The sequence below is a fragment of the Galeopterus variegatus genome, unplaced genomic scaffold, assembly GCF_000696425.1.
Source record: "Galeopterus variegatus unplaced genomic scaffold, G_variegatus-3.0.2 Scaffold684, whole genome shotgun sequence".
Lineage (NCBI taxonomy): Eukaryota > Metazoa > Chordata > Mammalia > Dermoptera > Cynocephalidae > Galeopterus > Galeopterus variegatus.
The window spans coordinates 437,378-464,265 of NW_007726795.1; the positions used below are offsets into that span (position 1 = coordinate 437,378).

Consider the following 26,888-nt stretch of genomic DNA (forward strand, 5'->3'; position numbering starts at 1 on the left):
AAAAAAAAAAAACCAAAAAAAAAAAAAAAAAAAAAAAGAACTCTGAAGATCATGCATTTAGATTTAATAAATGAAAGTCCATTTCAAAGAAAAAATTTAAGTGCAAATGTTCTGCCACATGAGAATTGGGGTTCCTGCAAAGGCATTGGCTGTGAAACAAAGTCCTCAGAGACCCATATAACTCACTTGTACTTCTCATTGATGTTGGAAATCCTCCAGGCGTTGTTCATATCAAAACCCATTCTCTCCACTTCATTTTTAAACCTTGACGTTACATGCTCCCCTAGGGGCCAGAGACAGACAGCGGAAAGGAAGAAATTAATACCATTTTCAATAAGGTAGAATGAAAGCATAGTTACCTTGCCCAGTTACATTTTTCTTTAAAAAGGCAGGAATCGTATAAAAACATATGGTTTTATTTTTTAAAAAAGAATTCCGGGGGCCGGCCGGGGGGCGCACTGGATAGTGCGCCGCTTGGGAAGCGCACGTTACATGCTCCCCTAGGGGCCAGAGACAGACAGAGGAAAGGAAGAAATTAATACCATTTTCAATAAGGTAGAATGAAAGCATAGTTACCTTGCCCAGTTACATTTTTCTTTAAAAAGGCAGGAATCGTATAAAAACATATGGTTTTATTTTTTAAAAAAGAATTCCTATCAGGTACAAAGAGGAAAAATATTAATTTTGATCATGAATTATGTTATCTAATCTCTACATATCAACTCTGAGGGCACCATCACTGAGCTCATCTTACAGAGGACAAAACAGACTGAGAGAAGTTACTATGGCAAGTCTGTCTGGCCCCAAAACCCATACTCTTGTCACTATACTGGCTACTATCCTACTTCCACATTCAGACTGATGGTGTACATAATAATAATTTCAATAACAAGATCACCAAGTGTAGTAATATAGATCTACAATTCCTTATTTGAAACCCTTTGGGCCAGATTTCAGAACATAAGCGTTTTCTGGATTTTAGAAAGGTGAGACAGTATATATATTATAATAGGCTCACACTTTAAACACAAAACAGGATGTACTTATTCAGTGAAATGTATGGATAGTCACACCAAGTGGGACAAATAAAGCAACAAATAGCCTCATGTAAGCTCAGATTAAGTCAAGCCACCAAATAAGGTTAAAAAAAAAAAATCCTGATTACAGAATTGCAGGTGAAAGGTCATGGAATCCTAACTGCTAGTACCCAGGGAATCTAAGTAAAATGCTAAGCATTTGTAAGAGCATCCATCCAAATAGACATAATCTGGCTACATCTGCCCTAATAAATTTGGCTATCTCTTCCCAAGGACAGTAACAAAGGGAGAAACGAACCTAGCATAAATGTCAGCAAATCTGAAATAACTATGTTCCATGAAAACACACATAGTCTTAGGGCACTATGAAAAAAAAAAAATTAAGAAGCACCTCTAATATATATAGTGTTACAAGCTGTAAAATAAATGCTGGTGAGTACTGGGAGAAACAACAACAACAACAAATAAAAGCACAAAACAGACTGCTTTGGCGATCAAAGTATAAAGCTCTGCTCTCACTGGGAGAGGAGCTACAGGATAGGAAACAGCTATTACTTGGAATGAAGGACAATTCTATAAAACTACTTCCCATTTAAACTGCTTTTCTTGAGCTTAAGCTGGGTATTATACATTTCCTGAAGAAGAGCTATAAAAAGATGAGGTTCAGAGAGGCAGGAAGAAATAATAGCTGAATCTATTCCATTTTGGAAAAGTTTTAGAAGCAATGTAGCAGGCTTCTAAACAGGAAAAAAGCTATCGAATGGGGTTGCCATCTGTCTACAAATTGCAAGGAATATTGACCATCAAGAATACTACACAGGGAGTCCCAATCTAAAAGCTATAGAGCTGTGACAATTTCCAAGTTCATTAATTAAAGAGAAGATTTTTTTCCCACCCTGGGATATAGTTCCAAGTATTTGCAAAAGGTACGAGTACTTTTATTAACAGTCTTTGACATTAATACTTTGATCTTAGGGTAAACATAGAGAAAACCTAAAAGGATCTTGTAATCTAAAAATAAACACTGGCAAAACAATAACAACAGCAACCACCACCACCACCACCACCAATTTACTACATGGAACCATTACCCAAAGAGCTTAGAACCACCACCCAGAAGATCATGAAATTCTGAGCTACACACAGAGAAATAGGTACTGAGCAGCAGGAGCACAAAATCTGTTATTTCAAGTTACTTGAGAACAAAGAGTTTTAATTATCTTTGTATCCTCTAAAGCAGTGACTTCATTAACTTTGAAAGTGACCATCACAACCCACAATAAGAATTATGTTTTACATCACAATACATGTTTATTTTTTTTAAAAGGCTTTCACAAAACAATATCCACTCTTACTATATGTGTGATATATTTTGGTATTTTCTATTCTACTTCATTTCTTTAAAACTTAATTCCATGATTCACTAGTGGATCACAACCTGCAGTTTGAAAACCACTTGAAAAAAATCTAACAGATCTTACATACATGAATAATTCAATCAGCTTTTGCAAACTGTGTCAGATGTTCACTTATGTTTATTTAGCCAAAAAAGTGAATACAAACACATCTATTGTTGGATTCCCCTTAAGAATTTCCATCTCACAAAAAAAAAAAAAAAAAAAAAAAATAGAAAAAGAGGGGGGAAAAAAAAAAAAAAAAAAAAAAAAGTCCAGGGCCGGCCCGGTGGCGCAATGGATAGTGCGCCGCTTGGGAAGCGCGGGGGCGCTCCCGCCCGAGGGTTCGGATCCCACATACGGACCGGTTCCCGCTCACTGTTTGAGCAAGGCGCGGGAGCAACGCCGAGGGTTGCGATCCCGTTGCCGGTCCCTGGTCCGGTACGGGGGCAACACTGAGGGTTGCGATCCGTTGCCGGACACGGAAAAAGACAAAAGACAAAAAAAAAAAAAAGAATTTCCATCTCAGATATCGCATAATCAATTCAACATTAGATATGTTGTAATGTTCCAACTTGTTTTAAATATTGAGGCCTTAAGGTTTTCATTTGACTTTATACTTCCATTTCAACCCTTCCTGTCTGCCTCTCCCAACCCCAAATGGGGATTTGTCCCTTTTCAACATCTAGTATTTCTTGTACTACAAACACACACAGTCCAGCAATTCTCATTTTAGTGGAAATGAAAACTTTTTTAAAGCAACAAGCTCCCTCTATCACAACCACAGCGCCGATCGGCAGACTAAAAAATCTTTCCCCAAAAAAGTCTAGCTTTTGGCTGATTCTGAGTGTGCAAGCCCATAATTACACACAGCTTAAAGGCCTGGGATAAAAGGAACAGACCTTTACTGGGCACGTGTGGGAGAAGACTGTATCAGAGTCAGAATAACTGAGAGCTAGCCCTCCCAGATTTTCAAATATGGAGGGAAGAACATTCTTTTCTATGTACAAAGGCCTCAGTAAGTCCTCTAAATGCATACTTCCTGGACTGTATTCAAACCCAGAAGACAGATAAATAGGCAGCTGAACAACAGTACAAAACCTGGAGTCATATGCTGTTCATGGTTAAACAAGATGTGCTTAATAGACGTTTCTTACAAGAGAGGTCATGGAGGTAGGCCTGTTGCTACTAAACTAGCAGCTAAATTGCCTAGTGATCTGTTAGGACCCCAGATTAAAGCTCTAGCACAGAGCCATCAACAAGAAGCTAGCCGCAATGAATAGGACGTTGAGGACATGGGAGAGAAGCTTTGAGCTGTAAGTCCTCTCTTTTTTTAGAGTTTGAGATGGGGCTAAGAGTAGAGTCAAGAGTTTGGCAAAAGGCTTTTGCAGGTTTCACAGGTGAACTCCAATAACAATGTTGATATTTCTTCCAAAGCTAATTAAGACCTAGATCTGTAGCCACAGTATGGCTGGCTTAACTATGACAGCTTCAATAGCTAGCAACTAAGATTTATATGAATACTGAGGCGATGATGTAATTTTCCCATCTTCCTCCTGATACTCTCAACAGGCTAGGTGGAGGAGAATCCATAAAAGGTCTCATTAACTGCTGAAAGACTAAACTAACTTCTATCCCTCAGAGCCTATGCTTGTGATCTCATGTACTGGGGCAGATTATACAAAGGCATCACTTTGAAATATCTCAAGTGTTCTCTTACCCTAACGATGACTTATAAGAATGTGATTGTCTGGTATGCTCATACTTGGTGAGTAATGCTGTAGCCACCACCAACATTCAACAATATCGGGTGGAGACAGAAGAACTAGGTTGACTGGCTTTAAAAAAAAAATGCCACAGTATTTTTTTTATTAAAAGCATGTTTTCCCTCTGTACTCCAAAGTGAAAATATGTAAAAAGAAAAAGCTATCCATACACACACACTCAAACTAAGTCACTGAGATACAGTAAGACTTCATGTGAGTGGTGGCAGATTAACTCCAGCATGTACTGTGAATCTTGGGAAGAAACAAAATGTAACCTTTACTCACAGAGTACTTTCCAACCTTGCAGTTGCATAATTTCCAAAGTGTTTTCACAAGCATGGCACACAGGAAGCACTCAAACACATTTACTGAATTCAACTCTGCAGTATTAACTGGTCTGATCTTCGGAATACCCAGATCAGTTTGGGTAAGAAGAGCATGAATGTCCCAGTTTGAAGAACAAAGTAAACTAGAGCAAAGAAAGGTTAAATGGCTTGCCCAGTGTTATTTTTTCAATTAAATAGTACGTGGGTTTGAATTCTGATTTTTTAATTCTTAAATCAGTACTTTACCACCGCCCCCCACATGTCCCCATGCATCACAAACCAACAAAAAGACAGTGGACACTGTGGATATCTCTATGTCCTGGTGACCAAAGAATACCAAATATCAAGGGCTTGGGGACCAAACCCACCCATAATTAAAAGACAAGACAAATCCCAGGACAAAGCCACCCGTAATTAAGAGTGAGGTTCTGACTTGGCACGTCTTAGAAATATTTTAAGAGTTGGCTCAAAACCAAAAGATACAATTAAAATTATCAATGGAATAAAAAAGTCCTCTGAAAAAGATGAATACTTTTCAGTCTATGGTTGAGAGAGAACAGAATAGGAGAAAGCAGGCCTGTTGACTAAATGCTGGCAACCCAAAAGTGGGAAATGCCTCTTGGAGTCAGGGGTCTTAAACAAATCAGAGTTCTTATATAACATGATGTAGCAGGTTTCACTCATTAAATTAATTATCCTAGGAGATGACAGAGACTAAAAATTTAGTAAATAAGATACAACGGTTAAAAATTCAGCAAATGTGTATGTAAGATTTGTGCACTTCATTGTCTGTAAACTTTACCTTTAAAAAAGAAAACCCAAAACTTTGAAAAGAGCCATAAGCAAACATCCTCCAAAATAGATTTAAAATGTGACAGCCCCTCAATAAAGACAAAAAAGAAAGAGATGCAATGGTTAAGAGAGTAAGATGAAAGACAGTGTAAGCACACTACCATAAACTTCCAAGGTTTGTGTGGTCTCTTGTGGATGACTTTGGATTCCACTGCCCCGATAGGCTCATGAGAAGTTTGGATTCTGAAGCTTTCCCTGAGGCTCCATGAGGGCAGGTGCTTCTGTTTTTAAGCTCTGTATCCACAGCATCCCACACAGTCAGCTCTCAGTATACTGGGAGCTGCTTTTTAAGTCCTAGCTCTGTAACTGACTAGCAGTGGAACTTGGCAACAGGCTTTTACCTCTGAATATTCTTTCCTTTGGCTCCCAAAATAGACACCAAACTTTCCCAGCCTATTTAATGAGGTCATGAAGATCAAAGAAAGTATATATATCAAAGCATCTTTAAAAATAAGATAATGCTTGGGCCGGCCCGGTGGCGCACTCGGTAGAGTGTGGCGCTTGGGAGCGCAGCGGCACTCCCGCCGAGGGTTCGGATCCCATATAGAGACCAGTCCGCTCACTGGTTGAGCGTGGTGCGGGCGCGACACCGAGGGGTTGCGATCCTGTTGCCGGTCACGGTAGGGGGCGACACTGAGGGTTGCGATCCCGTTACCGGTCACGAAAAAAGACAAAAAGGAAAAAAATAATAATAATAACATAATGCTTATATCTGTTATAAGCTTTTTAATTAAACAGAACAAGAATCTGAACCAAAAGTTTCAATCAGTGATTGTCCAGAAACAAAGTAATATAAGCAAAGCTAGATTAGCCTCAAATGTTTAAAATGACCCAGAGCAGATTGATAAGACTCAAGATTCAGGATTAAAATTTCAGGTTTAATGAAAAAAGTCCAAAGAGTAAACTTTACTTGAAAGGCTCACAACTCTTTACTGCTTAGAAATTCAAGACTTTGCTTCTAAGCCTGACACACTAAAGAGTCAGTTTGAACCAGCAAAGTCATATTTATGGCAGCATAAAATTTACAGAAAACTACATGCAGAGAAATAACATGAACTTGGCCAAAGCCATTTCTGAGGAGAAAGACAGTGAATGGACTTAGACAACACGAGAAGTCAGGAAGCCTGGTTCCAGTATAGGTTTAGCGTCTCTATTTGTCCTTGAGGAAGGAACCTAGCCTCTCTGGACCTCTGTTTCTTCACCTATGGGATTAAATGAGTGACAACAGGTAAGCTATGATCTGAAAATCCTAAAATAGCAAAAAGCCATTTTGCATTCCACTATTCTACAGACTATCTACATCTCTGTACCTTTGCTCATGCTAGTTGCTCTGCTAATGTTCTTTTCCCCATTGCCTAATCAATAAACTCCTATTCAGCCTTCCTCAAAAAGCTACTTCTAATGCTCTTCCAAACATGTACACAAAACTCATAGCTCCTTTCCATTAGGCTTCCCTAATACCCACGAAACTGTATTATAGTTGTTTTTAGGCCTAGTAGATTGTGATGCCAAATTTAGTGTTCTTCCCTTTCCCTGGAAGGCAGGAAACTTGTTCTATTAAGCTTAGAAGAATAACGGACACAAGCTAGATGCTTCATAAAATACACACTGATTTAATACATGAATGCTTAAGTGTCCCAATTCATGTTAAAGTTACCTCCACCAGGAGCTTGACAAAGCTCCTGGCCATCTGCACACTTTAGAAAGGCCTACCTGGTCTGCACAGGTCTCCATGTTGCTCTTTTTCACTGGCATAGACCTCCATGCACCAAGCGTGGTACGCAAATGAGAAGAGATCTTCTATTTTAGCAGGTGGTCTTATTGCATTGTTCAGTCTCTTCAGCCACTCTTGACACTGCTCAAAGGTTGAGAACTGACACCTTTATAAAGCCGAACAAGTATGAATGTCATCAGAAAACAGCTGACAATGAAATCTAAGAAAAGCCATTAGTCTAGAGTCCCGACTCATAGTGTAGTGGCAACTACAATCAAGAAAGCATCAGAGGCAGTCATTCACATACTTATTATCATTTATAATAAAAACAGGTCCAATAAATTTTGGGCAATGGTGCAAATGTCAAAAAGAGGAAAGTTGGACGTGTGGAAACCTATTTTTTTTAGACTAACAAAATCTTTTCTTTTTTTTTTTTTTTTTTTTCCTTTTTGTCTTTTTTCGTGTCCAGCAACGGATCGCAACCCTCAGTGTCACGCCCATACCGGACTGGGACCGGCAACGGGATCGCAACCCTTGGCATTGCGGCCGCACCTCGCTCAGCCAGTGAGCGGGAACCAGTCTGTACGTGGGATCCGAACCCTCGGCGGGAGCGCCACCGCACTCCCAAGCGGCGCACTGTAGCAGTGCGCCACCGGGCCAGCCCCTAACAAAATCTTTTCTGATATCAATTAATAATGATTGTTAAAGTAAAGTGGTACTTATTCTCTTTCATGAAGGGCGTTTTATTCTACTTCTTCCATCAAAGTTTTATAGTTGTCCCTCTCAAGAAACACATGTTAAAAAGGCCTTTTTGTTATGACTATTAGGACAAACTAAAAAATAAACCACAACACTACTTTTAGCCAGTTAGAAAGTAATTTCAAAATTTGTCTATTTAGCAGTTAGGACAAATCAGGATTCAAAATAAAATAGATTATGAAACTTTCAGTTATGACCACGTAGAGAACAAAACAATTCTATTATCAATTGCAATTTTCAGTATATATAACTAAGGTGTTAAAATAATTAGTGCAAACTGGTTTATTGAGGATTTGTTTAAATACTTTGCCTTTCTGAATTTAGTGGTAAAAACTGAGTAATAAGCAAGCTTTTTAAACTGTGAGTTGTAGTATTTATCAAAAGCAAGCCAAATCTCACTGGCTAAAGAGCAACTTAAATATTTACCTTAATACCAAGGGGATCACTTAAACTTCTCCCTCATCCCAATCAATGTGGCTCATCAATATGCCAACACATAATATGTACTGGCACCCCAGAGCAGTCAAAGGGATAAAATAAAACTTTGCAGAACTTAAAACGTCTACAGGTACTAAATGTAAAAACACATTTCAGGTATCATTTTGCAACCATTACAGTTAATATTAAATCAGACAAAAATCACCAATGTACACTAAACTTATGGAGAAATTCTGATGAGAAGGACATCTCACTGTTTCAAAGTGCCTCCCATAGTCTGTTTATTAACTGATTGAGGAAACATTGGACAAATACAAAATGAGAAACATTCTATTAAAACAAAACACTATATTCTTCAAAATGTGAATGTCATAAAAGACAAACAAAAGCTGTGGAAAATGTTCCAGATTAAGGAAAGCTACAGAGTAATGGCAGTTAAATTTAATATCTGACCTAGACTGGATCCTGTACTACTGAGGTGAGGATGGGGGAGAATGCTAGAAAAGACATCAGGTCAACTGACAAAACCAGACCATCAATAGTAGATTGGATAAAAGTATTATCAAAGTAAAACTGAAGTTGATAATGATGCTGTGGTTATATAAGAAAATATCCCTTTTCTTAAGAAAGCACACTACAGTATTTCGGGGTTAAGAGTCATGATTATGTAACTTAAACTGTTCAGGAAAAGAAACACACACGCACGCGCGCGCGCGGGGGGGGGGGGGGGGGGGAGGGGGGGGGGGGGGGGTGATAAAGAGAGAGAAGGCCTCCGAAAAGGATAAAGCAAATGGGAGTAAAGTGTTAACAACAGGTGAATCTGGGAAAGAGTAAATGAGGGGTCTTCAAAATGTTCACAGAAAGATTCATATTACCTTTTAATTCCATTTTTCTACAAATTTTTTGAAGTACCCCCATACTAGTGTCCTCTGAATTATTTTTATTTTGCACTATTTTTTATAAATTTAAAATTGAGGCATCAGCTACTCAGAAAATATTCCTAACAAGGCTTAACCCTCAAAAGGTGTTTTGCTAAGTTACAAAACCATGGATCCATTCTTTAAAAAATATTTTCCACACTGAACAGCAGCACGAACATACCACATACCTGATAACTTTGCAGTCTTTGCAGGTCAAATGAAGCTGAAATATATCTCGGCATTCAACACTTTCTATAAGTTGTAACGGAACCTGCAATTAAAAAAGACAAAGTCTCCTTAGTCAAAATAGCATTGACCCTGCAGTTCTTCAACGAGTTCAAGACTGATTAGAAAGATCTACAGGGGAAAGAAGCAAATAGAACTGCAAATGTATCTGGATCTATAGCACTCAAGAGATTTACTACAGAGTGAATTAGGGCTCTCCTTTATCTAAATCAATGACCTCAAGTCGTGTCATAGCACAAAGACAACGAACAAAAAGAAGGTACCACTTCTGGAAGAACAGGGGAATATATCTCTTGGGCATCAAACTCACAAGCTCATATTTAAAAGTACTACTTTTAGACACTGTAGCTGACTATGATTTGCAATGACACAGAAGCTGAAGGGGAACCAGAATGATAATCCTGTCTTGCTTACAGAAAACTACAGATCAGAGTGCAAGTGGGACTATAGCTGTTATTTGCCCCAATGACAGAGTAGGCAAATGGTTTAGTTAGCATTGGCAAAGGGGGCTCCTAAAAAAGGCTGGCGATCTAAACTGCTTGTGGGTTGCACAGAAAAGACAATAGGACAGCAGCTGCTGGTCAGGCTCTCTGATCAGTAGAATAGACTCACGGTATCAAGAAGGAGGGAAAAGGCCACACAGTGGTCAAAGATTCTAAAATTAGCTGGGTCTGACTTGCTTCTAAAGACCAGTTGAGGAACCCTGTTTGCCAAGTGGGACTTGAGATCTGAACAAGGTGGAATATAGTTCCCTCCCTGTCAATCTAGTCAGCAGACTCTACTGAACACAGGATTATGTACAATAGTGGATAGAGATCAGAGAAGGGAAAAAGACAGGAGGAAAGCATCTGAACAGGATGCCAAATCCTCCCATCTCTCAAATCATCCTGACTCAATCCCTGGCTTCAAAAACCAACTTCCAAATCTTCAAAACAGAGCCTCATAATGTAATAATGGATACTCTTATTCCTTGGAAAAGGGGTGGACCACTTGTCTCTTACACTGTATCAAGCCCAGCCAATATGTGGCTCTGGGAGTTGCAAGCAGCATTCCAACGATTTGTGTTTAGCATGAGAAGAGGGAGGCAAGTCTCCTCCACCGCAGAAATGAGAGTGCTGCCTGCACAGGGTGGCCCTCGTGTTAGCTGAGCCAGTTTCAGGAACAGACTTCCTGTAAACCCTGCCCCACCAGGCAGCTGCCAGAGTCAGCAAAGAACTTTCAGAACAAGGATGCAGGGATCAAAAGGAAGTCAGTGCTGGAAGTCAGGGACAAAGAAACAGAAACTAGGGCAGGGATTATAGAAGAGAACAAACCAAAATAATATTACTCATATAAATGGCTGGGAGTTTCTAACTCAGGACTAAAGCTTTCTTGCTTCTAAGTCTATAATCAATAAAACTTCCCTTACAATTATAATAGGACTGGGAGTAAGAGAAAGACTAAGAAATCTTGCCTGTGTTCTGAGAAAAAAGGAGCTTTTGGCCCTCTGTTTTTAAGTCCTTAACCCCAAGGTGCTGTGAGAAACTGCAGCTGATGCGGCTAAAAATTCTTTCAAGACCTGTACATCTAAGAAGAAAAACAAAAAACAATGTATCAGTGGAGATAAATTATAAAGGAGGAATATGGAGATTAAGAAGATAGACGACACTGATTTGTTCTCAGGCCAGTCCTTTGGGTGACCTGTAACAGACTCTTTTTTTTGTTTTTGTTAATGTACTCCTGCTAACTACCTTATTCCCCCTTACCCCCCCAAAAAAGTGGCTGCCAGACTGGCAATCAAGAGACCTGAGTTCTAGTCCCAATTTACTAAAATTTTACCAATTAAAATTCTGCCTGCTTCCTGGTTTCCTTGGGTGAGCCTCCAGACTTCCCATATGCCACCAGCCTCTGTTTTCTGAACCTCAGGTGGTCACAACTTAGGAAGTCTCAGGCACAGGGCCTGGAAGGGCCTGGGGTGGAGTGAAATTGAGTGCTCATATGGAGAGACTGCTCTCCCAGCAACCCAGGTCCTCTTTGATTGCATTTCCTTACAGCTAGAAAAGGTGAAAACAAGCGAATGCTGTTAGCAGCTGCCAGAGGGAATGGATCAGCCTGTGCTACTTTGCTACAAAGAACAGATAGGTTTTACATCCCTGCTACTAGGCCAGAGCCCAAGGGCCTGTGCCCAAAGATAATAAAACACCTCAGAGAATGCAAAATATTTGCTACCTAAAACGCATTCAATATACAAATTTTCATGTATTTAACATTACAAAAAATTTAAGGAAGAATAAAAATGTTGGTTCTATATGTTCAAATCAAATTACAAATACTAGGCAAGTCGCCAAAACAACCATGTGTACCCAAGTCATAGATATGGAGAACAGCAGATTTTAATACTCATGCAGATTGTCACACGCAGGAAAGTTTAATATGCAGCAAGAATACAGACATATAAAAGAGAGACACCAGATTTTGTATCAAATGTGTATCTCCCTTTTTGCTTCTCCTTTCTACCCCAGTATTCCCCCTTCAGTGCTCCCTCCACAGATTGCCTCCTCTTCTAACAAGGCAGAACTGGCCTTCTTTTCTTCTTCATAGATACAACGAAAACATAGTAAGTTTTTCTACTTTTTTAAGGCCCACTCTATTGTGTTAGGTTTCTCAACTTTCCTTACATATGAAAAGGATCTCTTAACATTTTTGTAACTAGACATACCAAATATTCAACTTTATAAGCAAAGAATTACAGATTCAAGGGCCAGTCCATTTTATAGCCCAGAAAGGTTAAACCACTATACTGTAAACTAGCAGCACAGTCAGGAATAGAATCCTGTCTGTCCTCTAGCCTGGGCTCCTTCCATCACATATGGTGTGACTTTCTTCCTCTGAGATTGCCCTTCTCTTCTGTATGAGCTCCACATTAGTTTTTCTTTCACAAATAAGTGGCCTCTCCACCAGGGATTTTCGAGGGGAAAACAGAATTTAAACCAAGATTCCTTAGAGGCAATTTCATCCATAGAAGAGTAGTAAGAAATCTAAAATGACTTTCGAATCCTCTCCACAGTGTGTCATAGCAACTCACTTTCTTTTTTGCTCCTTTCTCCTCTATCTTCTCCCTGCCAGGTAATCTCCCTTTACAATTCTTTTCCTATTATAAGTTCCACCAAACTCATGCTCAAACAACGCATCAAAACACATTCCGTGCTGTTAATCAATTCCTCAAAAGGCCAAAAATTACATACATCACAGGCACCAAAACCCATAAGAGCATCAATCCAAAAAAGCAGAAGAGCAGCAGTGAAAAAATTTAATAGGCATGCATAGGTATTAAAGATCCACAATACCGTCACATTCCAGAGGGATCTGAGTATACCCTACTATATTTACCTCAATTCATTCTGTGTGTGTGTGTGCATGCATGTGTATTATTTTTAAGCACTAGAATGTAGAAGTGGGATAATTTCTATTTTTTAAAAAACAACTGCCCTTTTTATAGCATGAATGGGAAGTGCTAATCTTGTATACAAATCTGAAGTAAAAATGGCAGTAACAGAGTGAAAATAAAGCAAGTAATGAGTCTAAAACTAAAATCTATAAACTGTGGAATATCTGGGGACTAGATCTTTTTCACTTAAAACCAAACAGAGGAAGAAGACTGTCACAGACTGAAAACCCAAATTCTTTATTGATCACTTTTGACATCTGCAAGCTACCCCTCCAGCAATGGTTTCAGAGGCCTCTACTGGTGTATCAATACAAGGCCAAAGTACATTAAGTGTTAGACAATAACCTGCTTCTGGTGCATGGGAAATGAAGATTGATTGCTGTACTACAGTTAGACAATGGGAAAATGTGAAGAAATGCTAAGGAAAGGTGTGTCCAGCTGCCACATTTCTACCATTTTCCTAAGAAACATTGACAGATTAGCCTGGAAACAGAAGTTTCAATGTCCTCTTAAATACTAATGTTGATTTTAACAAATTATTTCTGGTTGAAACTCAGTCTACATTTTTGAAAGTCACACAATTCCATCAGCTTATGCATAAACTGTGGGGCTTTATCCTCATCTCACAAATTGTTCTCACTGTAGCATACCACTAGAACTTTGGTAAGAGATAAGAGACTCATGCAGAAAGGACACATTCTGATTTGCAAGGTGAGCATCTGACACTCAAAACCAATTTTTTCCAAGCACAGGTACAGCAACCACTTAGGATTCCCATGCTACTTACTGGGATTTCAGAAGCAGCAGATTGAGAAGCAGTCTATTAAATTATACAACAAAAATTGTTTCAAACTTTCATGAATTCCACTTAACTTACTTGTTTATAAATTATCTAAGCTTCAAATAAATAACCTGTATATATGCAGAAATATAGTTTGGGAAAAGCACAGAATGGGAGCAAGTCATACCTTAAATGCCACAAATAAACTCTACTACAGAGGTTCTTTATCCTAGGAATTGGAAACTTGATATTCAGTGAATGTCTGTGTATTAAAGTAATGACGTTTATGGTATCTAAATATATAGGTATATTTTACTCAACATGCTGTAAAATTTAAAAAGAATATGTGATATCAGGTAGCTATTTAAAATTTGATAAGTCATTTTCAAAAGTGCTAACTGTGCTGATTTAGGCATATAAATGATGCAAACTCAGGCACGCTACAACATCTACCAGGTACATTTGAGCTTTGATGGTTCAGATGTGTTTGATTTAGATATAGTAATCTCTATCTATAGTAACTTTTAAAGGGAGCCTCTTAATCTCACATATTTTATTAAAATACTTATCTGCTGAGGGAAGAAAAGAGGGAAGGAGAAGCAATGACAACACCAACTCTCTGGTTTCCATCCAGGACCTGATTCAGGAGGAGCCACTACTTCCTGGATTAACCCCAGGTTTGAGGAATCTTAGTACTAACTGATGAGGTTAATATATTTTGTATGGATAAGTTCTAATCTCCATATGTTTACGAAATGTTTAAAGTTACTGCAATGTCAAACTACTTTTGCATAATCATTTTTCTGTGCAAAGCCATTATCTTGGGCTTTTTAAGTGACAAGCAGGCTCTATGCCTTAGAGAGTTATAATGCTAACAGAAAACACTTTTAGGGCTGACCCCGTGGCTCACTCGGGAGAGTGCAGCGCTGGGAGCGCGGCGACGCTCCCGCCGCGGGTTCGGATCCTATATGGGAATGGCCGGTGCACTCACTGGCTGAGCGCGGTGTGGGCGACACCACACCACGGGTTGCAATCCCCTTACCGGTCACGAAAAAGACAAAAAAAAAAAAAAAAAGAAAGAAAGAAAGAAAACACTTTTAGATAAAGAAACAGATAAAAAATAAGAGCAATGATAAATTTCCATAAGCATTTTATCTCAATCACAACAGGGGACCAACAACTCCAGTGAACAATCTACTCACACAGCTACCATTTGAGACCATGATGACACGGGCCTATTTACACAGAAATATACTGTTCTAAAATGAGCTTTAAATCCAAAAGGGGGGAAATGGCTTATTGTCCACTTCAAACCTATATTAACTTCAATACATTTAATATTTAAAGAATATCATGGCACCAGGAGACATGCTGGATCCTGAAGACACAAAGATGAATAACCAAAAAATTACAACATAGCTGGTAAATGTTGTAAAAGTATGTTCAAGATACAAAAGAAGCCAGGAGAGTAAAATTAACCAGGGAGGGAACTGGGACTGAGAAAGGCTTCACAGAAGAAGTTATCGCCTGAACTGAATTTTAACAGATGACGAGAAGTTCCCTGGGCAGGAAAGAAGAGACAGAGTGCAGATGTGTGAGGTATGGCTGAATAGTTCAAGGAGGCTAGTTTTATGAGTACAAAGAGGAAAAGGGGAAAAGGAGGAGGCAGACAGAACAACTGGCAGAGACCAAGGATCACAGTCTCATACCATGCTAGATAATTTTGATCTTCATCACAGAAGTAGTAAAAATTAAAAAAAAAAATTTTTTTAATTTTAAAAACTGAAAAGCTTTACACTGATGAATGGCATGGTCAGTTCCACACTTTCTTTCCAACAGACCCTATTCCCAAATAGATCTAAAAATAGTTTCTGAAATACTCGGCCATAAACCAGTAAGCTCATAAACAGGGTATGATATGGGAAAAATGTAATGATATAAAATTATATCATTCCCACGTGCAATTTAATTACAATTTCATTGATTCCAGCCATTTAAACAACACAAAATTAAATCAAAACTGTCATTAATTCCACAGTAGCTGGTGGGGAATTTTTGGTTTCTGGGATTTTATAGTAGTTTCCACCCTTTCCCCTCCCATCACAACCACTCAAATCCAAATGGATTAACACAGTGCTATATGTTATGAAAGAATAGCATTACCCCTTTCCTTGATGGCTCTGGTGTGAACTTTTATCTGATTGACGGAAAACTGACATAATGGTTATGACTATAGCCCAAATCTAGAAGCCAGAAGGAAACTGGGCCAAATGGCTCCTAGACATAATTGCTTAACTACAAAAAATAATAAATGCCAACTACAAAGAAAATGGCAGCTACTGGGTCTTGACAAATGAAAGAATGTGACTGAGAAGCTGGGCAACTTTTGGACTGCTCAGTAAAATGAACAAAAGTGACAGATTTCAAAGAATCCCCAAATGAACCCCAAACTCACAATCTGAATGGGGGAATAGTTCTGAGCTATTACAAGGTGTCATAATACATTTCTATGAGCTAGAACTGAAGTGAAGAAAGCCAAAGCACTGGCAAGCAAAGAAGGCGGCATTCATTTGGTGGGAGCACATGAATTTTCAAGACTTTGTGTGTTTTACTCTAGACTACAGTGTGCTGGAAGAACCAGTTCACTGAGAGGACCCTCAGTAACTGAGGGTCCCTCATAACTGAGAAAGGGTAAATGCACCCTTGAGAATGGAGACCTTCCTTTTCCTCAGTAACATAGAGTCCATTAGGCAAATAAACACTGTACTTAACACCTATACTTATACCACTAAGGAGCCATTAAGTAACTTCATCCTATAATGAGAGTCTACAGTGAGCTCAAAGTATATCTCATCACGGGCCGGCCCAGTGGCGCACTGGAGAGTGCACCGCTTGGGAGTGCGGCGGCGCTCCCGCCGAGGGTTTGGATCCCATGTGGAGACCAGTTCCCGCTCACTGGCTGAGCGTGGTGCGGGCGCAACACCAAGGGTTGCGATCCCGTTGCCGGTCTCTCCGGTACGGGCATGACACCGAGAGTTGCGATCCCGTTACCAGTCAGTAAAAAAGACAAAAAGGAAAAAAAAAAAAGTATATCTCATCATTTGACATTAAGGCCCAGGAAATTATCTCAACTGAAGCAGTTAGTAACTATTAAAGATTGAGGAATGAAAACCTATTCAGACTTTGTACCTTTGTAAAACTTAATGTTACAGCATTACCTGGTACAAATCGTTCAGTGTTAACCAAACAATGGATACCTCAACTAACAACTATATGCATCATTTTATCAAGCATAAGAGTTGCTTGCTAACCTAGTGTCCCTTGAGTGCTAAATTAAGTGAGAAAAGCAGAGCACACAATGCTTCCACCCTCACTCTGTATAACTCTTCTCTCTTCAAAAACATTAATAAGTTTTCCAACTTCCTTTCCCCATTTTATTTAGACAGAGAACAGTTGGTAATCACTTACATTAACAAGAGACTCCTTGAACTTGATGTGAAGTCTGTAATTAGAAAGGGCAATGATGGCATCCTCAGCACGGCCCACGTACTCTGTGCTCTCTCCATGAAGTTCAAGGAAAGGAACCTTCAAAATGGAAGAAGAAACCCTTCAGAGTTCTGAAGCAGTAAAGCAAAGTCTTCAAACACAGGTCAGGCTAACTTACCATTGTAAATCCTCTGTCACCCAAGTTTGAAACACAGTATGTAAGTAGGTTAGAAACCTAAAGAGGATGGGTTGATACCTAAGAGGATGGGTTGACTACTAAAGTAATAACAAGGAGAAGATCATCCAAACAGTGAATTCTCAGGAACTAAGTCTTGCTAAAATGAGAGATATTTTCCAGCTTACATTTCTACTATGTATATGATTAATTAAAAATATATACATTATATAGTAGTACATTACTTCAATCTATTAGTTCTGCCACATAGTTACTATGATGCTAAATACATATTTTACAATCAAAAGTGGCCTGTAATTACCTGAAGATTCTCATCCTCCCGGATCAGCTGCTTCCTGGGAAAGATCTGATTGGCCTGGATGCATTCAAGACTGTGCCGAATCTCTTCATCCTGGAAAAATCCAAAACCTTAAAATAATTTCAAAGCTTCTAGTCATCCACATTCGGTTTTTCTGCCATGTCTACTAGTATAATCATCAGAGTCTGATGACCAAGGTGAACAAACAGAAAAGCTCAGGAAAAAAAAAATTCATCCACAGAAGTGTTCTATCCAATACATTAGGTGCCTCTAGTCTGAGAACACATGGATGCAAAAAATGTCAAAGAGATTAGAACATTTCTATTAAGCACTAATAGGTTATTAGTACATTACTTTTAAGAGAAACCAAGGTATAGTGCTTTTTTTCTCTTTAAGTTCCAATCTTAAATTCTTATTTTTGTGAGATACATACCGAATTACTTAAGAATGAAATGTAATGTCTAGAATTTGCTTCAAAATAATGTTGGGGGATGTTAAGAAGGAAATGAGTGGGGTGTAAATTAAACAGAATTGTCCATGAACTGATAATTAATGAAACCGGGTAACTGGGAGTTCACTATACCACTGTATCTACTTTAGTTATATGAAAAATTTCCATAATAGAAAGCTTGAAAAAGGTTAAGCTTAAGAACTAAATTTCCCAAACTGAAAACATGTGTGAACTACTACCCCTAGTTAACTCTACTTTATATTACAAAATAGATCTATTTCTGTTAAGGCAATTTCAAAAGAAAAAGCAATTAACTGAAGTGCCATTTAGATGAGAATTTATTATAAATTTGTATACAAAATTAATCTTTTACACTATGAATTTTTGTTATAGGAAGACATGAGAAATGCAATCTATTAAAAAGCCTGACTATAAATTATAATGGAATCTGTTTACACAGTAATTTTTATACAAGCAAAAGCCATATCACGTTCAACCGACAGCACTGAGAATTATAACCACAAGTTAGCAGACATTTCTGCATATGCTACTTACTACAATTCCAACAATTTTGTAAATCTCCCCAGAGAGAGAGAGAGAAAACTCTACCTATAAACAACATTGTAAGGTTTTACCAAACAGCAACCATAATCATGAAATGGTAATACTCTACTAGTATGGTTCTCAAACTGAAGTCCAAAGATTATGAGACCCTTACAAGGGTTCTGTAAGTCACAACCACCTTCACAATAATACTGAGACATCACCTGCCTTTTTTCACTATGTTGACATTTGTATTATTAGTGCAAAAAGAACTGGTGGGTAGGCGGTGGGATCAATTTCACTAAAAATGACCTTGATGAAGCAGGAAAAAATTATATATTTTATTAAATCTTGACTCTTCAATAGAAGTCTTTTTATATAGTAAATACATGTGTTATGGTTGTCTCATGGTAAACACTTGTACAAGTGTTTCAATTACAAGCTGAGCTAGCAACTTTTTTATTAAATACCATTTTTAATTGGAAGAACAAGTGATGGACAAACTATGGTAATTCAAACTTGGGTATTTGGTAGATCTATTCTCCAAATGACAGTGTTAGTTGCCAAGATAAAAGCTTTTATGAAAGAATTTAGAATTTTGAGAAACCTCTCATCTGCCACCATGGATTTGACACCTTCCCAATACTTAAGGCTTTTATGACAAAACTGGTGGAGATATTATCAAATGTGATTTTTTAAAAATACTATATGATGAAATATGTCAACATTTGAAAAACATGCTTTACTCAATGAATCCGTTATCTTCCTAAGACCAATGTATAATGGTACAAAACCATGCATGGATAAAAGAGCCAATCAAAGTACAAGACAGACCAATAGTTTTAATGTAACATAATACCAAAAGTTCACTGATATGGTTTCGGATTCCACACTGCAGCTAAACTTTAGGGAACTACTACTTGTCAAGTTTTGGTATAGTATTAAAGAAAAATATACATAATTACCTGGGGAAACTATTAAAATACTCTTCCCTTTTCTAACTACATATCTCAGTGAAGCTGCATTTTCTTCATATATTTCAAACAACATATTATAACAGGATGAATGCAGATATGAGAACCCAGCTGTCATCTATTATTAAGCCAAGCATTAAGAGATTTGCAAAAATATAAAACAATGCCACCTTTACACTAATTAGTTTTGGGTGAGGAAAAATAGTTATTTTCCATCAAAACTGTTATTTATGTTACCATGTAATTGGTTTGTTATTGTTATTTTTTAATGAATTGATGAGCATTTTAAAGATTTCTCAATTTTAATTTCTAATATGGTAAATACAGATAGACAACCCACATAAACAAACCCTCTTAGAGGTGCCCAATAGGCCGGCCCGTGGCTCACTCAGTAGAGTGCAGTGCTGATAACACCAAGGCCACGGGTTCGGATCCTATATAGGGATGGCCGGTTTGCTCACTGGCTGAGCGTGGTGTTGACAACACCAAGCCAAGGGTTGAGATCCCCTTACCGGTCATCTATTAAAAAAAAAAAAAAAAAAAAAAGAGGTGCCCAATAATTTAAGAATGTAGAAAGAAGTCCTGAGACCAAAGAGTTTCAGAACTGCTGCTCTACTATAATACTGAATGCCAATTAAAGCTTTTTCATTTGAAAACTCAAGCTTTCCCTAAAACCATTTACCTAGGGCTAATCTATGAATATGAAAAGCCATAAAGATGTGAACAACTACCACCCCACCCACCTGCCACTGGGCCCATCTCAGACCTTCCACAGGGCCATTTTATCTTAAGGCACAAGTTTTTCAAGAGCCTTTTTTCAAAGTTTGATATTTAAAATTTAGAAAGAAATGAGTGGCTTCAAATTATAAAAATAAAACTGTAACAACTTTAGAAATGATTCATGAAATGCTATGAAAAATTACAAAACTTTAGTCGTTACTAAATATAGACTTTTATTATAATACTTGAAAGCAAACTGTACGTGTCACTCATTTCCCTAGGATTGCAAGGTATTTACCATGATTGTTAAGAAGTTATAGCTGATAATAAAATAATTTCAAAAGCAAAATTACAAAAATCTTTTCAGTTTATTATATAGCCCCACCCCCCCAAAAAAAAGTTTAATGAAATTGGTGGATTTTAGTAAGGCTGATATGATGTAGCCTGGGGGTCTCCAAAAGTGTGATTACCTACGGTGTACAAAGGTCTGTAAATGGCTCCATTGTTATAAGCACCAAGATCACTTGTTAGATGAAAAGCTTTATGTCAGTCTGTACCACTTTATCCCTTTCCACTCATTTCCTCTGAAGTTAATGAATGGGTGAAGGAATAATAAGGGACAGAGCCACATCTGAAAGAAACCCACTACTACATCTAAGTGCTAGCCTTTGGGGGTTTTGTTGTTGTTGTTGCTGTTTTTAAACAATCCTATTTTCATTCTTAAGAGACAGCTCTTCACTTGAAGAACACTGTTTGTACTTATAGAGAACTAAATAGAAAAGATGTGTGGAATCTTGAATTTAGGGAGATTTTTCTCACAAACCAATCGGGAACAGGTAGAAAAAGCTATGAAACATGGGGAGGCTTTTAAAAATTCTTACACAAAAGTATACTTTAAACATACCTTCTCAGCATGACATTAACTAGCTTTTTAACTCACATAAATGAATATGGCCTAAACTTATTTTCTTTAGGGGTCATTTTATAGAAGTACCCATTATTTCTTTCAGTGATTCCCTGACCTGGTTTTCTGCTAAACTTTAAATGGCACAGAATTGAAATAATGTAGCAGGCTTTAAAAAAAAAAAAAAAGGAGACATTTATCTATTCACTCTTGCTGACACATTCACTTGGACACTAATCCAGACCAATGTATGTAATGAAAGTAGCTACTGAAAATGGAATGATTTTTCAAACGAGAGAACTGAGACTTAGGCCAACAAGACAAGAGCATGAAGTACTGATTTTTCACAGTCAAATCAAATAAATGCTCTTTTTAAAAGATACTGTCTCAGCTCACATTATCCATAAGGCTTCAAAAACTTTCCCCTTATGCACAAAAACGCATTTAATCTCCAAGGACTTAATTAATATTAGGCCCAACTACGCACTGATTTCTAAAACAACAATTCAAAAAGCATTACTTGGCTAAATAGTTGAATTAACTGCTTAAGTTTATTATAGTTTCTCTGAGTTCCACAGGTAAAAAAAGAAGGCCAAACCTGAGGTAGTTAATAGGGTGGAGCGCTGGAAGGAGACAAAAACTGGGAAGTGTTGGCCTGATAAGAAGCTTAGAAACAAATTTCTCCTAGGCTATCAGAAGTAATTTATTAGTGCTATTAGAGAGAACGTATTCCACGTCATCAATTTCCTGGTATTGCTGAGGAACACCAGGCATTGTGGAATCTGGAACTTATTAGTCTCTACCCAGCTCCACAAGGTCGGTGGCATCACCTACAAAATCCTGAAAAAGGATGAGTCGCCACAGTTCAAGGCTAGTTTCTGCTACTGGCTAAATAACGCAGTTAAAAGAGGTAAGTATATACCTCAAAGAGGAAGTTAGCATTAAAGATAAATATTTAAAGTACATGGGGAGGAGAGGCTGATAACCAGTCAGTCAGTCCTATTAATTCATATCTAGTGCTCATGTTGGCAAAATGTTAAAGTAATTACTAGTCTGGTTGTCAATTCTAGTAACTATTTTTAAGATTGGTATTGACGGTCATCAAAAATACATTTCCCTTGATAGAATACTCTGGATTTGTTTCAAAGTAATCCAAAGGAGTAGGAGTGAGGAAGTCAGATGTAAAGAGTATTGCAGCTGAATGATGCATACGTGAGGGTTCACTGTACTTTTCTCTCATTGCATAGGCTTGAGATTTTCTATAAGAAAATTCCCTAATGCTTAATCTCTCGAAGATAGACTCCAGTTTCATTTAAAAACTTTTAAGAGTATAAGAGGAGAGGATGTTACTCTCAAACTAGTACAAAGGTATACACTAAAAACAAAAAGAAAGTCCAATGCTCCTGAATTCTCTATGCAAAAACTAAGGATTAAGGACATACAATCTAAATGCTAAAACAATCTGGTATATAGTTAAATCAATAGTTCAACAACTTGCAAAGTGTAATACAACTAGTAAAACGATCATAAGGAATTTAATGAATCCACATGGGAAATATATGTACATGACATGGACTAGTTAGAAAGGAATACAAAAATAGGTTCTGGTGGTAGAAATGTAAATGAGAACTTGTTATAATGCTGATTTATGCAATATCAAAAAATAATAACAAAAAGACACTTGGCCTTGCAGCTTCCCAATATTGCACACAGAAAGAAGCATCTCCAAAGTGTGTCTGCAGCACAGGGACCACACTAGGAACACTGCTGAACACCACGGAGACCCTAGTAGCACTAGGAATAGGACCACACTGTTGCTAGCTAGCTACAAGGACGAGTCCTCAATACAGAAGAGAGCTGTTACCATAAACCCATCATTTGCTATTCATTAGCATTGGCATGCACAGCATGTAAATGCTAGACAAGCACTTTTTCAAGTCATTAATAACTCTGTGGGAAAACCAATCAAATAAAATACAGTCTAGAGAAATAATAGTAAAAGTTCGTCAATATTTGGGGACAGAATAGATCAGAAAGCTGTAATGCCCACAAAGAAAAAATTGGTCCAGCTTTAATATAGGAGCAGTTACCCTTCTCCTTTTAATATGACATTTCTGCACAACTAATTTGTTTTGTTTTACTTTGTTTTTAATCTTGAAAAGCGTTTTCCACACATCCCTAATGAAGCTCAAAACTAACATGGACTTTTCAATTCTTTCATGTGCCAGCATGAAACACAGTTTGGACCTAGAAAACATCACCAGGTAAGCATCACAAATTGCACGTGGGTATTGACGTTCAATTCTGTACCCCGCAGATAAGTACAATCAACTTTGTTACAATAAAAAGAAAAAATAACTTCATCTTCAGTAAGTATCACTGCAAAAAAAAAAAATCACAAGCTAGAGGTAGGACAGTATTACAGAGGACTATTCTTTTTTAAGCCTTGAAGCACTGTTTACATACCCTCAGGACTGATGAAAATATGGTTGGTTTGTGGTCCAACCTTCTCTGCCTGGACTGGGCCCTAAGTGGCCCACAAGTTACTGAAATGTCCACTATATGCTCTTTTTGGTCAAAGATGTAAGCAGGGTATGAGCAGAGAGCTTCTCCACCTACTATGGGATCAAAATACTGCCTTAAAGAGACAGATGGGAATGGCTTCTATCCAGAAAGGTAAATTTATAAAGTATATACACTACGTGAGGTAATATTATGTTAATTATCTTGATTTGGCCATTCTACAAAGTATACAAATATTTCAAAACTCAAGTTGTACACAATAAATATATAGGATTTTTACTTGCCAATTTAAAAATAAATTTAAAAAAAGAAAGAATATATGATCGATCATCTCACAATTCTCCTATATATACCAAACAAACTAATGAACAAAAAATGTTTTCGCTACATACTACTTCCTAAAAAAAGAATTAAAAAACCTGGAGTCCAAGAACCATCTGCTTTAGCCTTGATACCATTTACTAGCTGACTAAAAATTAAGAGCCACTACCTAGCTCACAGGATTAAAGCTAATAAAAATGAAGCTGCTCTATACACTACTCTATAAGTATTACTACTAAGTAAACAATAAAAGGAGACAAGAAGAGAGTTAGTAAAAGTGAAATAATATCTTACAAAAAAAATGGGTAACTATGAATTTATTAGTGTTCACTTAATTACCAGGATAGAGTTCAACTCTAATATTCTTATTTCCTTATACTTACCATGACAGGAGGTCCAGATTAGGAGGAAAGATCCCCGTCTCTTCTTAAGTCTGATAAGGCTCTTCTTTCCCTTATGCTGAGATCTTTAAAAAAAAAAAAAGGGGGGGGGAGTGGGTAAAATTGGCAAGTTTTTCCTCTAATTGGCTATAGCCTAATTAAAGGGATTATATATACATGGGCCTAAAAACCTGATCAGAGTCAGCCAAGAAACAGCTGAATATCACCTAGCCAATTCCCCACTAGTCAAATCCAAACTCAACACTTTTATAAAAATCCTTCCAGTCTTAACATATTTCAGCAAAAAAGTAGCAAAGGCTAACATTCCTAATGTTGATACAAAAAATGTTATAAAAACTTAGGTAAAAATAGTAAAGCAATAATAATTAAAATCAATCTGCAAATGCAAAAACAATATTGTTAAAGTATTTCAGGATGTTTACATGGTTATCTGTAAATTCAAAATGGATCCCCCAATCTATGGGAATCAAACTGACTTAGTAAGCAAAATACAAAAAGAATTGGCTTATTACCTCCAACACTCTATGCTCATTTGAAAATTTACAAAAACCTTTACCTGTTTTGTGTTTTTTTTTGTTTTTGTTTTTTGGGAGCTGGACGGTATAGGGATCTGAACCTTTCACTTTTGGTGTTACATCATGTTTTAACCAACTGAGCTAACTAGCCAGCCCCTACCTGGTTTTTCAGAACAATAAAATAGAAGCAGGAAGAATACCCAACTAAAAACCCAAAGATAGGCTAATAAAAGCACTTTCATCTTTAATAAGCTGCTCTTTAAAAAGGTTAGTTTCTTTTCTTTAAAAAGGTTAGTTTCATGCAAAGCCAACATTTCTGGTTTGCTAAACTCCCACAAATAGAGGTTATTTTAGGGCCTGGGCTTTAACATTTAACAAACTCTTTAAGAGTAATGTAAGTGAGAGAACAGAGGATATCAAAGAAGTAGCCGGGCCCATATCGTGTGGAGCCACTGGGGGGCTGTGAGCAGAGCAGTGGCATGAGATGATTACTTTAAAGGATCACTCTGGCTGCTGTGTGGAGAATAGAGGAGGCTGTTGGGTAGGAGCAAAGGAGAAAGCAGGGAGACCATTAGAAAGGTACTTCAATAATTCAGGCAAGAGACAACAGTGTTTATAGGGCAGTATTGGTGGAAGTTGTATGATGCTCCTGGATTCTGCATATACTTCGATAAATATATAACAAAACTTGTATAGAATCAACCAGTTGATGAGGGAAGTATTCCATCTAATACATGAAGAAGGAAAGACAGAATTAGACATCACTATTTTACAACTGCTAGTGAAATACAGAATGCAAATAATGATCTAGTCTATGGAAAACTACAGAAAAATAACCCAAACTATAAAAGTAAACCGCAAGACAAAAGAAAGAGATGGAAAGGAAACTTATACATTAAAAGTAACTTTAGTGACCATGTCAACCAACGCTAATATAGGGATCTTCTCTGGATCCTGATTCAAAGTACAAAAATAAGTTGAGATTTTTAGGGAAATCGGAAATCTTACAATGCACTAAAGTTGTTGGGAACTAATCTAAAGAGCCTAAGTCCTAGCTGTCATAAAGCCAGTATTTACACAGTAAATAAACACATCAATATGCATTTAGTATCTTCTAAGATTTTTTTTTTTCTCCAGAGAAATTGGGGGCGTGGGGGGTGCTGGCCTACAGAGAAATTTAAAGAAAAACTCTCACAGGCATCATAGAGTTAGGCATCCCAACTGAAATGTACTCATTTGCAGTGACACTAAATTAGAAATCAAATTCCAGTTACAAAGTAAACTCTCAATCGGCAGTCATATCATATACACATAAGCTATCTTCCCAGTCAAGCCTAATTTTTTTTTTAAATTTTTTTTCCTTAATTTTATTTTGTCGATATACAATGAGGATTATTGTGGCCCATTACCGAAACCCCCCTCCCTCCCACCCAACAATGTCCTTTCTGTTTGCTTGTCGTATCAACTTCAAGGAGTTGNTATTATTTGCCAAGAAGCTAGGAAAAAAAATTTACGTTTTTGAAAGAGTGTAATAGAAACAATAAGAGTATACCTTAAGATCATAAGACACAAAACAAATTAACGATTATGATAACATAACCAAAACAGTCAGACTTATACAAAGCACAGTAAATACATGAGGTACACACTATAATGTTAGTGAAAAGAAGGCATATCGATACATGGAGCTAAAAAGGTATAAGAAAATATTATTTCACACTAATTATAAAATTTGAACTTTTAAAATAGCTGTTTTGTTAGGAGACAATTTATAATAAAATACTCAAGAAATATTTAATAAAATGAATACAACAATAGCAATTTTAAAGAATGAGTTAGTGTTTGTACAATAAGATAGTAGACCGAGGAAAATTTATATATAGTTTTACATAGTAG

General features: G+C 37.4%; 1 protein-coding gene across 5 annotated transcripts in view; it reads right to left on the reverse strand.

Moving 5' to 3' along the window:
• Positions 1-24,541, reverse strand: part of MTMR3 (myotubularin related protein 3) — a 51,877-nt gene extending 27,336 nt beyond the window's left edge. For all 5 annotated transcript variants that reach the window (XM_008571371.1, XM_008571370.1, XM_008571369.1 and 2 more), the window contains exons 1-6: positions 24,460-24,541; positions 17,644-17,733; positions 17,129-17,245; positions 9,395-9,477; positions 7,089-7,255; positions 187-283 (exon numbers count right to left, since the gene is read on the reverse strand). In XM_008571371.1, coding sequence (XP_008569593.1) covers positions 187-283; positions 7,089-7,255; positions 9,395-9,477; positions 17,129-17,245; positions 17,644-17,733; positions 24,460-24,462 — 557 coding nt within the window. In that variant the 5' untranslated portion in view covers positions 24,463-24,541. The remainder of the gene's footprint in view (positions 1-186; positions 284-7,088; positions 7,256-9,394; positions 9,478-17,128; positions 17,246-17,643; positions 17,734-24,459) is intronic.
• Between the last annotated feature and the right edge of the window lie 2,347 nt (positions 24,542-26,888).